The sequence below is a fragment of the Triticum urartu genome, chromosome 2A (genome assembly GCF_056163025.1).
Source record: "Triticum urartu cultivar PI428250 chromosome 2A, HENAU_Tu73, whole genome shotgun sequence".
Taxonomy (NCBI): domain Eukaryota; kingdom Viridiplantae; phylum Streptophyta; class Magnoliopsida; order Poales; family Poaceae; genus Triticum; species Triticum urartu.
The window spans coordinates 679,414,867-679,430,690 of NC_141874.1; the positions used below are offsets into that span (position 1 = coordinate 679,414,867).

At 46.7% G+C, this 15,824-nt stretch overlaps 1 protein-coding gene across 1 annotated transcript; it reads right to left on the bottom strand.

The window, feature by feature from the left end:
- Window positions 1-13,801: 13,801 nt before the first annotated feature.
- Window positions 13,802-14,584, bottom strand: LOC125534040 (putative invertase inhibitor). Its single transcript, XM_048697346.2, has one exon. The coding sequence runs from the start codon at window positions 14,530-14,532 to the stop codon at window positions 13,993-13,995; it is 540 nt and encodes a 179-aa protein (XP_048553303.1). The 5' UTR covers window positions 14,533-14,584; the 3' UTR covers window positions 13,802-13,992.
- Between the last annotated feature and the right edge of the window lie 1,240 nt (window positions 14,585-15,824).

A 15,824-nucleotide genomic window follows, 5' to 3' on the forward strand; every position in this document is an offset into this window, starting at 1 on the left:
AGCCTACCGGTGAAGGGGAGACTCGGCTGGGGTCTGCTCTGAAGACTCCATGCCTATGGCGGAAGGAGCTTATCAACCTTCCGAACTGGACGCCTCCGCCTCCTCCTCCTCCTCCGGCGAGTCAGGGCACTCCGCCTCCTCCACCGCCTCCTCCTCCGGTGAGTGACGATCAGGGCCCTCGGCCGGCTCCTTCTCTGGCGCGTGGCGGCACTCCGCCTGCGCCGACGCGCCCGAGCAGCCAGCCTCCTCCTTCTCCGCCTCGTCAGCAAGGGCGAAAGAGACCTGCCGCCGCTCCAGCTGCTCCGGCGCGTCGTAGTCCTTCTCCTCCGCCTCGTAAGCAAGTAAAGAAGACAACCGCTCCATCTGCTCAGTCGGCGTCTAGCAGTACAACCAGAGGCGGGAGGACATACAGATTCGGTCCTTCTCTGAAGACTCCAGAGAAGTTACCATATGAGAGGACCCCGGAGGAGAACGCCGAGATCGCGCGAACCGAAGTGGATGACTGGTTTCAAGGGTTGAGAGCAAAGAGACATCCACCTCCGGAGGAGAAGGTAGATCCGGTGAAAGTGAAGCGCACTCTGGCTGCCCTGGCAAAACCAACCAAGTCTCCGCCGAAAGGCAACTATGAGCGCATTATTGCAAAGACATGGGCCGAAGTGGAGCGGTCGGGAAGTACAGTCAGTGGTCAAAGGCTGAAAGAACGACGAGCAGCTGGGAAACAAATTTCCCAGCTCGGCAAACAAGCGAAGCAATCATGCCCCCCCCTCAAGGTGCCTAGCGACATCGTCGATCCGAGGATGGTGCCCGGTTATGGCAATGTTGACGATTACCTGCCCGACGATGTACATTATGATCCCATGGAGGTGCAGATACACAGATACGAGTACGGGAAGCCTCTCGTCAAAGATGAAAAATCTTTAACAACGATGATGCGAAGATTACATGATTGGTACTTGAAAATCTGCAGAGAGTCTGGGGGGAGGAGTACTTTGTATGCGAGAGTTAAACCGGAGCATGACCTCGTTGGAATTGAACTGTTGCCTATTCCATTTGAGGAGTTCTATCAGTTTTTCAATCAATTGGCCCTCGATAAAACAACGATCACCTGCTACTGTCTGTAAGTACTACTACTTCTGTCATTAAGTCTCTTTATATAGCTCATCTCTTTCATTGCATGTATTTATAATTATCCTCACTATATTATGCAGAATGAAGATCGCCGAATTGAAGAAAAGACAAATCGGTGATATTGGGTTCGTTAACACATATCTCATAGATGCAACTGAGGTTCAACATCGTCCCGGAGATACCGAGGCCAACTTGCTACGATCATTCAAAAAAAATGAAAACAAAGATATAATACTCTTTCCTTACAACTTCAAGTGAGTGTTACTGTCTTGTGCATATTCGGTTTCCCTTATATATTAGTCCAGGTTATAGTAATGTAATTGATGAGTTATGCATGTGTGTGCAGTTTCCACTATATTCTCCTAGAGATTAGGCTTGAGCAGGGAGTAGTGACCGTCTTGGACTCTAAACAAAAAGATCCCCAGGAGTATGCGGACATGACTGAAATCCTCAAGAAGTAAGTTAAATCGATCATTATCCACCATATCAGCAACTTTGTTCATTTCCTGATATCAAGTAATTGTTTTCTTTGTCCGGCAGGGTTTGGAGAAAATTTACCAGAAAAGTTCCGGGACTGCCGAAGGAGCTGGAATTTAGACACCCGAAAGTAAGTACTATAGTAGCATGTTCCGCGCATCTCCTAGTGATTCAAGCGCTAGTTTCATCAATACCATTTAGCATTCTTGCTTATCAGTTTGATTGACCTCTATTTCTTGTAAAGTGGTTGTGGCAGGAAAAAGGGAATGGTTTCTGTGGATACTACGTCTGCGAGTCCATCCGCCACACGACCTGTGAGCGGGGCGGGTACTCTGACGAACAATATGAAGTACGTAAATAACAACATTCATAATTTTATTTTATTACCATCATTTGTATTGAGTTTCATTCATTCATATATATATGTATTGACCCCCTTCTTCAAATTAGATGTTTCGGAAGCGGGATGAACTCCTAGCATCAGCTCGCATGCGAGCAATTCAAGAGGAATTGACGGCATTCTTTCTTGACCAAGTGATCGCTGAAGACGGAGAATACTATGTGGAACATGAGTCCGTATGATTATATTTGTAAGAGATAATTATTGTATATATGTAGCCAGTAGTGTCGGATAGATATACGAGAACTTGTTGTTCGACCAATCTCTCGGAGAAGGAGAGGTAGTCGATATCACTTCTCTCTGTATGCATATATGTTCATGATGATCTTCTGTTTCCTTCGTTTGCTTACTAGCTAACTAGCATGTCTAGTCCTCTCTATACGTATGTATAGTACGTAGCGTCGACCAAGCACGGACGTAAGAGAGGACACTTCTCTCTATTAATTATAGCTAGCTAACACAATATATGAAACACCTAAATTAACCCCCCAAAACCCCTAAACCCCCCCCCCCCCTTTAAAAAAACAAAAACCTCAGCCACAGAAATGCTGACGCGTGGATGCGTATTGGTCTCCTGCCTGGGCTCTGCGCACTGCCCACGTGGAGGCCCATCAGTCCCGGTTCTGGATTGAACCGGGACTAAAGGTACAGGGCATTAGTACCGACACTTTAGTCCCGATTCAGGAATCGGGACTAAAGACCCTTACGAACCGGGACTATAGGCCCTTTTTCTACCCCATCGTTTAAGCACTTGATGAACACCCATTCGGAATGTTCCGGCGTTGTAGACACGCGGCGCACGACCATCCTTGGGCAGTAGTCGCACTTAATGAATGACAACGGTGCGCCGGCAAGCTTTTGGGCAAGCACCGAGCCCGGCCGGCCGCCATTTGTGTATCTGCCGGTATAATCCTTAGAAGATACTGAAAATCCAGTGGCCCGGACGAGCACGACCATCCTTGAAGGAATATTCATAACAGAAATTAAACTATGAAGAAGAACTAAGTATCACATTTGGGGCTCTCTGGAAGACACATCCTGTGTCGCTCTCATCGGAGACTGAAGTAGACATGACGGACTTTCCGCAACGGTATTTACTCGACCAATGCCTAAATTGAAGGCTGAATGACATGGCGGACCCTTCACAATGGCAAAGACCGGAAGGGGTCGACCGGTGCCTAAACCGAACTCTCAAGATTGAACACGCGGGCTAATGAAACTGAAACACTTGAGTGCAGAAAATACTGAAAACCGAACAATAACCAGAACACAAGGATCGAACAACACCAAGAACGGTGAACCACAGAAATAAACTGAACAACGGCAAACCATAGAACAAGGATGTCATGCACGTGCCTCAATCCCGACGAATGACCAACAACCTAGCATCAGCTCGAAACCTCCCAAACCTGTGGAAAACCCTCTTAGAACTAGCCCATCATTGACCACGAGGTAAATTTACATGTCTAGCTGCAACCCTCGACAAGAAACCAAAGTCCTAAACTCCTCCCTTAATTCTGAACCTTGAAACATGTTCTGAACAATTCTGTTTTTATGCTATAAATCTGTATGCACGTCGCCAAATAAATAAATTGAGCACACTACGACGATCAGCAGGAAATTATTTACAACTTCCATGCTGTACACATAAACTGTTTACCTTGAAATAGATGAATTTAGGCGAAACAGAAATTCTACTAAAACCGAAGATTCTGATAAAGCAGCACTGTTTTTGTGATAAAGTGACAGCCATTACTCTGAATTTCACAAACTTGTTTTGTACTTTGTAGTGAATCTCCGAAGGTTGGCTGCACAGACCAAATACGTGAAACTAGGAGCTAGTAATTCCAAGTACTAACAAAGATATGTACTACTCCCTCCTTTTCGGTTTAGACCTCTTCAATGGATAGTTACTTAGATAAGGGGGTTTTCTTTGGAAAAGGAGGAAGCACCCCCGGCCTCTGCATCTGGTAAATGCATGCGACCATTTTATTTATTATTACAAAAACCTTATAAGATAATACAACAGTAAGCCCGAGGCCACCATCTAGACGACACATGTCGCTACTCCTATCCTCTTGATGAAGGTGTGCCGAATGTCCGGGCCAAATACCAACAGACATCGCACGAAAGCCTAATATCTAACGCCGGATGCCCCATCGAAGCCACATAGGCGGGACTGGTTAACACTCCGGACCGGCACACTATCAGTGAGTACCACACGCACACGCTGCAAAGGGCCGTCACCTCCGTCTTCCATCGATCCATCCTCAAAGCATATACTGACGCATCGACCTTGTCAGGCCTCTCTGCCATCGACGCCACCACGATGCCAGACAACGTCGACCTCCGGCGCGTGTCCATCGCCACACATATGACGCCAAGCCTCCACTGCTCCATGCCGCCGAGAACCGTTGCCTTGAATATGTAGAAATAAACACCGCTCCACCGAAGAAGTTGTCTGCTGGTCTCTCGAGCCCAGGTGCATCTCCAAGAATGCCTCCCCCAAGGGGGTAACGACACATGATTGCCGCCGTCATCCGATCAACTGATCTAGGGTTTCTCCCGGAGGTATTAAGTGGGGTTGGGAGCTTCACCTCGATGATGCCTTCATGAAGGAAATGATGATTAGGGCATCATCATCACCGGCTCCGGCCAACGACCGAAGACCAAGTTTTCACCTGGATCCATCCCAAGAAATCCACCCGACAACTTGTGCACTCTCTCGACCGCCTTCAAAGCCCCAGATCTAGCCGCCTAGATCCGTTGACCAACCGCAACAGCAGTGCCACCATAGGAGCCCTGGCGCACCGACCACTGCCTGAGTGTGCCACCACTGGAGCCCGCGAGGAGGGCTCCCACCCCATCTCGCCAAACCGCGAGAGCCGTCGAGATGGATCCCGGACGCTCGCCACCGTCTCTGATCTAAACCAATCCGTAGTAAAAACCACGAGACCGCCGATGCAGATCCGCCTTGGACAGGGACTACACCACACCATGCCGCCGCGGGAAGCCCGAGCTTCACCCGCCACCACCTTCCAGGGCCACCGCCCTCGCTGCCCACCGGAGCTCGCAACCCCACCATGGAGCCACTGAGCCCCACCTCGCCGTCGCACGCCGCCCGCCGCAAACCAGCGTCTGCGACTCCACCATAGAGCCGCCGAGCACTGCCCGCCGACGCGGCGCGCACCACATCGAGGGCCAACGAGGGCGGAGGAGCTAGATCTGGCCAAGCCCGACCAGGATCCGGCCTCTCCCCGCGCTGATGCCGCTCCCGCAGCCCTGCATCTCGCCCGCGCTCATGGCGATGCAGACAGCGCGCGCGCAACACCGTGGAGAGGGGAGAAACAGCCCCGCCGCCACCTTCCTTGGGGCACGCGCGGACTTCGCCAGCGGCCCCTCCAGCGGCGGCGAAGCGAGGAAGCGGGGGCCTGGCGGCGGCGCTAGGTTTCTTGGATCAGGGGAGGAGGAGATGAGGCAGCGATGGAGTGGGGGCCTAGCGGCGGCGGCGCGATGATGTGCTAAGCACATTATATAATTTAGCTATTATAGTCTTCAATGCATAGGTGCTTAAGTTGTTGTTGCTAACACTATCCATAGTGGGAGTAATGTAGGGTTTTTTCGATAAAGGGCTTTTCGTTGAATTGAAATATCAAGTTGATACAATCGCATCAAAAATCACCCGGCCTCTGCATAACTAGATGCACACAGCCAAAAGTTCGAAGAAGTAAAGATCGAAATAAACTGGCCAAAATCCAGAAGCAAAGATAAATAAAGCCCAGCCTATAAAGGGGCTGATCCTATCCGAAGATCACACCGCCATCCATGGGGGTAGAAAATCTCCCAGGCAGAACGCTCCAGCCGAGTAGACGCCATCATAAAAAGGTCTCTGTCCTCCGGCTTCTGCAGGATAGACCACGTACGGAGCCATCGCGAGCATATATTAATAACTTGCATAGGAGATGAAACACATTTACGGTTAAAAACAATGTCATTCCTGGTGAGCCAGAGTGCCCAACATAAGGCAGCCGCCCCCACAAGAATGTGAGCAGAAAACTGTTTATCTATACCCCTCAACCAATTGCCGAATATATTCCGTGCACTATGTTGGGGATATAAATTTGAAGCTCTTTGGACGATGGCCCATACAGATCGTGCAAACTTGCATTCAAAAAATAAGTGTTTAATCGACTCATCATGGTGACAGAAAACACATTTTTTGCAACCTTGCCAATTTCGTCGTGCCAAATTGTCCCTAGTTAAGATAACCCTTTTATTGAGAAACCATAGGAAATTTTTTTACTCTTAGAGGAATCTTAAGCTTCCACAGTTTTCTATTATCAATTGGGACCTCATTATGTACCAAGGCATCATACATGGATTTGACCGAAAACTTTCCACTCTAATGCAATTTCCATCGAAAGATGTCTGGTTCCTCCGACAGCTGAATGGCTCCCAAACGGGTTAGCAAATCCTCCCATGCTGTCAAACGAGGTTCAAAGGGCGTTCTACGAAAAGAAATATCTGGGTTTTCTTGACCCAACACTTGCTTAATCGTGATAAACTTATGTCTAACTATCCGATATAAGTTTGGATATTGCACGTTTAGGGGGTTGTTCCCCAACCATGTGTCTTCCCAGAATCATATTTGGAAGTAACGTAGGTAGTAACATCACACATATCTAGATAAAATAGATGATATGACAAGCAATAAATTAAAAAAAAGGCTTATGGTAACATAGCTAGTTACCAGTAGTATGAGTAACATCACACATATCAAGGTGAGATGAGTCTATAGCCTAATAAATAAAGTGTTACATGTTACCACACATATGTTACTCCCCATTATAGAGGTAGTAACATAGAGTAGTAACATGGGCATGTTACTACTCTATATTACTACCCATTATGGCTAGTCTAAGCTCCCTTCATTTAATGAATTAAATACTAAACTCTTTCATGTATTGGTGAGCTTGCTTCATTTAAATGTTTGGCCTAAGTTTGCGCGCTTGGCATTGGTTTTTTCTGGGGTCACCAAAACCATCTCTCTCCTCTTAATTGTCTTGCCACATCAGATTTTTTGCCTACATGGCAGGCTTAACTTCAAAATCTCTTCAACTAAGGCTGGTCACAATGGGCAAGAACATAGTCTAGTAACTTACACATTTCCCTAGACTATGTTACTACCTCCACAGTGGGTAGGAACATCTATGTAGTGTCATGCAACAATGTATTTATTAGGTTATAGACTCATTGTTTCTTGGAGTGTGTGATGTTCCGGTAACTTAACTAGTTACCACAAGCACCTCTCTCTTCATTAAATATGTGACACATAAGCAAAGTTGTATTGAAGTGTGTGATGTTATTCCTAAGTTCCTCCCCATTGTGACCAGCCTAAAGTAGATGATGAATGGTGAATTAATTTCGTAATTTGCAAAAATACTTAATTAGTACTCTTATTTTTCTTAAAAAATATGTATATCGATGCATTAATTACACTACATGCATGCATGACCACTAAATGATCAAAACTTCTACATGCATTGCTGAGTTTTTTCTTCATCCTTGCATACAGTGATTTAATACACCTTAAAATCTGAACATGTAATGGTAAATAATAGAATTGCGGCTTATAAATTGAAAAAACAAATATTTTTAAGATGAGCCTTATAAACCGGAAATGAGGGAGTAGTACTCATCCAACGCAGCTAGTACAAAGCTGATCCTCACGCTACTGCTAGCAACCAATCCAGCATAGGCTAATACAAGAAACTAATCCAGCGGAGCCGCTCCTAGCCAAAAATAGTTTCATTGATTGCAACAAAGTCCTACCAAGACATAGGGGCGCTGCTCATGGCTGGAAGAACGCCCACAGAGGAAAAATAAACGGGGGATTCCTACACCCGCCCTTAGAGCATCTCTAATGGCTGTAAAAACGCGCGCACGATAAAAGTTGGTTTTAGCATGCGCGGGCCAGTTTCGCGCGCTCCAGCGGGCGCGGGAAACTCAGGCGCTCGAGAAAAGATAGCGCGTGCACGAAAATGCGGCTGGGCGTGCTAGTTTTGGCGCGTGGCGTCCAGCGCGCTTTATAAATGCAGTGCCTGCCACGCGCGCTCCCATCGCTCTCCACCTCGCCACGCGCCCTCTGCCGCTCACTCCCCGCTCTTTCTCGCCTCGTCGCCGCCGCGCCGTCGGGGGCGTCCGCGCACGCCCCTCCGGCACCTTCTCCTCCGAGACCCGGTCCGGGAAGATGCGCCTCGGCCTCGGCACTTTCGAGACCGCCCACATGGCGGCCCGCGTGTACAACGCGGCGGCATGGCGCCTCCGGCGGCCTCGCAGGAAAATGAACTTCCCGGAAGTGCCGACACGGGAGCTGGTGCAGGAGCTCGCGCCTCCCCCGCGGCTTATCACCGACGCGGATCGTCACGACAACCGGAGGTGGGAGCGCCGTCTCGGCCTCGCCGAGATGGACGAGAAAGCCATGGAGTTGTGGCGCCAACGCTTCCCGCAGGACGTCATCAATGAGCGCTAGTTCTTCGCGGAAAGGAGGAAGGAGAGGAGGGCGGAGCGAGCCGCCTATCGCGAGGACAGGCGTATGCGGAAGGCGGCCGCTCAATTCAACATCGACCTAGGAGAAGCGTCGTCCTGGAACTCCGACGACGATCGGTATCTTGACGCCTCCATTGAGACCTCGGAGGAGGACATCACCAAGGCGGAGTGGAAGTCGGAGGAGCAGGATGGGAGTAGTAGTTGAACTATCTATCTATGCTATGAACTATCTATATGTCGTTTTTGTTTATCGTTTATCTATCTATATATCTTTTTATTTATCTATCTATGCCTATCTATGAAGTATCGAGTCGGAGTCGAATGTGTATCAAGTTGAAGTAGACGGAGAAGACGACAAGTAGTAAAAAATATAACGCGTCTGCCGGAGTGGTGTGTGCGCGCAATTTTTTGCAGCGGCCGTTGGAACCAGCGCTCAGCGTGGTAAAAACTGACTATGAAAATATTGTAAATGTTTTTAGCGCGCCGCGCATTGCGCGCTTGTTGGAGATGCTCTTACCTGGCTTCAGAGGCAACTGCCTGGTAGCCGCAAGAGGCGCATCCACAAGAGGCACAACCAATCAGTGATCCAAGAACCCTTAGGCCTGATTTGGTTGCACGGAATCCCTTCGAGATCCCCGCTGATTTCCCGGGTCACAGAACCACGGGCCGAGTTGGCCCAGGGAGATCGGTCGTGCCATTTGGACACCGATGTGGGGGAGGGATCCCGAGCCTTCCTACGGACTTTCCTCGGGAGAAACATCCAAGCCTCGATAGGTCGGGAAGGAAAGCCCTCGCTCGCTCTCGCGAGCCGACGCCTCACGAGCTTCTCCCTCGGGCCACCAGGAACAGTGCCTCCACTTCCCTCCGGCGAAGGCCCCCCAAGCTCTATGCCTGCCGGTTCTTCTGCCCTCCGGCGAAGGCAACGACAATGGCCCGGCGGCCGCGCTTCTCCTTCTCCAAGATCCATCCGCTCTTTGTCGCGTCCGTGAGGACGACGACGCGGCGTTCTGTAGAGGTGCTTATCTAAAATTAGTTTTATCCAATTCTAGGCAATTCTATAGAGATGCTTAGATTCTAGATCCATCTGACTAGCACTAGCTCAAGCATCTATGATGTCCAACGCTAGCAAGTCTAGATCCATCTGACTTACAAAAACAGAGAATTCTATATTCTGGAACCTGTTTTTAAAATTTTGCATGTTCCCTTCCCTCCCCCTTGGTGTCCAAATGCTAACGGGGTACTTTCACATGGTGGGAGGAGGCTACCCTGTGAGCTGGGAAATTCCTACTTCGGGGTTTACTGCCCAGGTTTTTTCAACCCCAACAACCAAATGAGGCCTCAAGGTTGCGTATTTTCCTGCGGATTATCATTTGAAAAATAAGTTGTGAATCAAGAGTGACTCGAACCAGGAAAAAGAATGGGTCAAACAAATTTCTTTCTCTTCTCGTTTATTGCATTTTTATTTTCATCCATTTTTTCTTCTGTTTTATTATGATTTGATTTATCGAAACTTATGTCAAGTTTCTAATACATGGTAGATTTTTGTGTTCACGAACTTGTTTTTCAATACTCTTTGAACAATTTTATTTCATATATACAATTTGTTTTTGAAGAAAATCCATGGTTTACATAAAAAATACAATGCATGAGTATAATATTTGTATACATAAATATATTTAAATAAAAAACTATATTTTTTAAAATCCATTGATTTTTTTCTTAAAAATACATAATAAAAAATAGTTCAGGGATTAAATTTTCTTACACATATATTAATTTCAGCAAGTTTTATTTTCGGTTTTTTATCTCCTTTTCTATTCCAGTTTTCTTTTTTTTCTTCCATTTTCCTTTCTTTTTTTCTTCTACTTTATGAACAATATGTTTCCCTTTTCCTTTTTTCCTTTTCAACTTATTTTGTATTTTTTCTAGAATTCTGGTGGGTCATCTTGCTGTATATCTGCAACTAAGTTTATTTTAACGTGTTATGCCCAGAATATGTCTATTTCAATAAGGGGCTACGTTGGGGATAAAACTGGTTGTGACTCGCCGAATAACAAAGCAGTGGACAGTGTGGATATAATTGAGCCTTGAAATCAAAATTTTGAGAGGTACCTTGGGCCACCCATCAAATAGTTTGTACCTTCAACACTCCTGCTACCTGTATGGAACTGGCGAAGACAGAAGCGTGATACGATACGAAATTACCATTCTACACCCGAGCTCAAATGCTTCTGATGTGAATAGTAAAATGAAAAAAATTCACAAACTACTGAAATTTTTGTGTGGCACATTTTAAGAAATGTTTGTTAAAATAAAAAAATTAAAAAGTTCACAAAATACTGATTTTTTTTGTGTGGCACATTTTAAGAAATGTTTGTTGTGTCCTCGCAAAAAAAAATGCTTGTTGTGCATGCAAAATTTCATCACGAAATCATATTGGTAAAAGTCATGGAAAAACTAAAATAAAATCAGAGCTCCAAAATGCGTTTGAAAGTAACATTTTTAGAGCATCAATTTTGTTTCTTTACCACGCCTTCCATCAATGTCATTTTGTGATGAAATTTTAGGTGCACAACAAACATTTCTTGAAGTATGCCACAAAAAAGTTCAGAACTTCTTGAAATGGTTTTTTATTTTACTATTCACATAAGAAGCATTTGAGCCCAGGTGTAGAAACTCCACGTCCAACACGTTATTGCAACACCTCATGCAGTTGCAGCCTCCTCTCCTAAAAAAAAGATAAGGGTTCCTCTACTTCTCCCTGGTGCCGCTGTCGATCCACCTCTTCTCTGGTGGCCTTAGGGCCAATGGGCACGGCAGATCCAGGCCCTTGCCGTCGGGAGCGCTCCGTTTTTAGATCTTTTTTAGTTTTATTAGGATTTTTGCCCTGCTCAGGAAGGTGAGACAAGGACATGGGATAAGATTCTCCCTGCCTACCCCCCCCTTCCCGGCGGTGCGTTTACCATCGTCGGTGAGCCTATGGAGGTGTGTCTTCGATCGATTTGTCTTGGTGGATTTGCTCGGATCTGGTCGTTGTTCGTCTACGTCCGTGTGTCTTCAGGTTGGATCTTCTGATCTACGCTATCTTCATCGGTGGCGGTTGTTGTTCAGGTGCGCTGGTCCTATGGGTCGATAGCACGGCGACTTACCGACTGTCTAATACAACAAGTTTTGCCTGGCTCGACAAGGGAGGGGCTATGATGGCGGCTCGCCGTCGGTTCGCTTCGATGCTTGTAGTTATCGCCAATTGGTTTGCATGTACTTTTTTTACTATTTCTGATGTTCATTGTACTGTCATGGTTGCAGATGAATAGGTTGAAAGTTTTCCTGAGAAAAGAATTGGCCAATCGCGTACATATATGTACGGATTTAACTTTTTGGAAATTGCAAGCAACCGAGTAGATGACGCCTAGGCGTAAAAGGTCAAGGAATTGAGCAATGCTAGAAGGAAAATCCTATTCTTATGTAAAGGTTTTACAAAATTCAAGCATACTATTCTCTACTCCCTTTGTTGTTAAATCCAAGTCTTTTTTTGAGATTCTAATATAGACTATATAAAAGTGAAATGAATGAATCCACTTTAAAAGATTTATACTCCCTCCGTTCGGAAAAGCTTGTCCCTTAAATGGATGTATCTAGCATCAAGTCAGTGCTAGATACATCCATTTAAGGGACAAGCTTTGAATAAGCTTTTTTGGATGAAGGGAGTATTTAGGAATGGAGGAAGTAAATTGTAACTGCTCTCACGTTTTTAGCCAACTAATGGACTAGTGTGTACAAGTTTTTTTTGAAACATGTACGTACAAATAGCATTGCTCATGCTACAATTACGATAGATTTAAACCTACAAATTTACTATCTCTGTAAAGAAATATACGACCTCTGTAAAGAAATATATGTAAGTCATTGAGTGCACAATACCCCTTCGCTCCTACCACACAAGGAAAGGCAACGGGCGTTAGGGTTCCTCCCGCCTTCCGTCGGCGTCGCCACTGATCTACCTCGTCCTTGCCGGCGGGAGGGCTTCCCTTTTATTTTTTGAGTTTGTTTAGGGTTTGTGTCCTACTCAAAAACATGTGGCGGTGGCGGCTCCCTGAAGGTAGCATATGGTTCTCCCTATCTAGTCTCTCTCTGGCGGTGTGTCTATCATCGCCGGAGGGGGCACGTGGAGGTGCGTTTCCGATGGATCTCGCGGGGTTTGTTCGGTGTTTGGCTTCAGCGGATCTACTTGGATCCGATTTTCATTCGTCTATATTCGTGTGTCTATATGGTGGATCCTTCTGATCTACACTTCTCATCATCGACGGTGGTTGCTGTTCTGGTGTGCCGGTCATGTGGAGCATTAGCACGACGACTTTCCAATTGTCTACTACAACAAGGTTTATCCGACTCCGGCGAGGAAGAAATATGATGTTTCAAATCATTGCTAGGGATCTAAAACGTCTTATATTTCTTTAAAACGGAAGTACATGATTTCAAAGAAAAAAGAAAAGAAAAGAATTGGAAGTGCATGGTAACATTTGGTTGGAAATCATGATGCCCACACAGTAAAATTTAGGATTATCGTAAGCTTAGAATTATCGTGGCCAAATTTCCCGAAGTTTGCACCTTCGGCTCGAAACGTTCGCGCACGCTGGTTTGCCGCCTCCGTCCGCGCGCGACGACGCTGACTGCCTGACTGGACATGACCTTCGTGGCTGGACCTTACCCGCGGTGAGGCCGGCGCCGCCGGACACAGCATGACCCATGCATCCATCATGTGCTACCGGTATCAGTATCAGATTCGTTCTGCAACCATTCGTTGTGACGTTTCGCTGTAAAACACTTAAAATGATATGACTAAACAAAAGGATACCGGCATCCGCTATTTTGATGTATGTGGCAACTAATACGTGTGGGCGTATTTGATTGCCAACAATAATATAATCTTGCACTTGTCTGGCAAGCATCTCTTGCGTACAAAATTCGTTAGCGTGCCGCGCGTGGGCATCTCATCCCATGCCGCCAGATCTCCTGAACATTGACAAACATTGATGCTCGATGGATGTTCATGCATTCGCTTTGATGGCCACGATCGTCCGCAAATTGTGTGCCGTTTTCTTAGTGACTGCTATTTCACCATGATCATATATTTTTTTGAGAAACTTCACCATCATCACATATGAGGAGATCTTAGGCATCGGACAGCATCCGCGAGCCATGAGGCCAAAAATCCACTGACCTTGTTACTTACTTTCACACTCTTCATAAATAAATATAAGAGCGTTTAGATCACTACTTAGGAACAATAAAAATCCACTGAAGTTGTTTACAGAGGGAGTATAATTTATAGAACAACAAAGGAAAGTGCGGCCAAACGTGATTGCGGAGTTTATCTGGTCTAAAATTGTATTCCAGGATTATTTATATTGATCCAAATGACTAATAGACTTTGTCGCTTACAACGTGTTCGTTACAGCGAGAGCGATGGAGCACTCCTTACTGAACTTGGAGTCCTCGTCGGCCAGCGGCGAACTCACGCCCAGCTCGCGAAACCCTTCCTCGCAGGTCTGTGGCGCGTCCGCAGCGGCGCTGAGGTTCGTCAGGGCGTCCTGGAACTTCCCCGACGAGATGCCCCTCGCCGCCGCGTCGAGCTGGTCCACGGCGCTCGAGTACAGCTCGTCGCAGTCGGCGAGCGGGCCCTGGATCCTCCTGTCGTCCCCGTGCGAGGCCTTGATGGTGGCGATGCGCCTGCCGGTGTTCACGGCTGCCGCTCGGATGATCTTCGTGGCGATGACGGCCAGGCCGCGCTTGTCCGCGGTGGCGCTGTCCTTGCACGCCTTGAAGAACTTGACGCAGTAGTCGTAGCCGAGGTCCCTGTTGCTCGCGCTGACGGACTTGCATGTGTCGTCTAGAGTGGAAGCGGCGCTGGATGAGACGAGGAGGAAGAGGAGGAGGAGGACGGCGAGCTGCGAGAGAGCTTGGGAATGCCTCATCATCTTTGCGCTGGTTTTAGTGGTGGTTGTGTCAGACGTTTTGTCTTTTGGATGTGGAGGGAGCCGATATATATAGGGACGGAAGATCGTGCTAGGAAATTCAGGTGGCGTCCGCTCGATGGGAAATTCGGGTATGATTAACTGTAGACGCCGGGGGCGTGGACCTCATCGTGGAGCTCAGTGACTGCGACTCCGGCTGGACCAGTCGTGTAGGTATCTGATTAGATGGAGGAGGACGAAGCAAATCTCTGGACAAAGCTCAAATTTAAGCGCTAAGAGTAATAACAATGTAACTGTACTGTAATTATAACAGGATGGACCAAGTACTGTACCTGTTGCTTGAACGTGTAAATGTCTTCAAAATCTTAACTGCAACATTAACATCACGTGCAATATCTGGTTATTAGACGGAACTTACGGTTGTTTTATAATATAAACCACTACCTAGCTTGTTCTGAAATTGAGTTAAAACCTATATTATCTTTGTCTCTTTTGCAACTTCTGATTTTGATGATCAGGATTATCGTCTAACCCGGCCGGTATGCAGAAGACGTGGGTTGGAAGTATGCAAAAGTTGAACGATAATGCACACGTACTGATGTGCTCCCTCCGTTTCTAAATATTTGTCTTTCTAGAGACTTCAAATGGTCACTGCATACAGATGTATATAGATATATTTTAGAGTGTAGATTCACTCATTTTACTCTGTATGTAGTCACCATTTAAAACCTTTGTAAAAACAAATATTTAGGAACGGAGGGAGTATATGAAAGATGACAAGAACAAGATTAATAGATGCACGTTCATAATCATCGAAATGCGTATGTATCCGTTAAAGGAAAATGGAGTAAATTAAATGGGCTTGGTGTTCTGTTAGGGTGTATACGTGATGGTGATTTTTTGAGGGAAAACCTGATGGTGAATTCGTGACGAGATGGCGTGTCACGGTCATGCCCCAATCCCGATCGCACTCGCAGACTGACTTGCCTCATTGCCTGAGCGTTGGCGCCGCTGCCGTGCAGGTCGATCCTTACGCGTTGCGCCGCTAGCTGCCGTGCGGCCGTCTCCTGGCTGCTGGACTTGGCTGCTCGTCAGATAGCGATCGATCGGAAGCAATCAAACCAGCCGACCGATCGGAGAAGGAAACGACCAACAGCATGTGACCCGGGCTCGAAGCCCAAAACTGTATCTAGCATCACACATTGTAGTGAGAGAGCAAACCAGTAGTATTCTGCATGTACTCCCTCCGGTCCTTTTTAGTTCGCATATAAGATTTGACTGAAGTCAAACCTCAT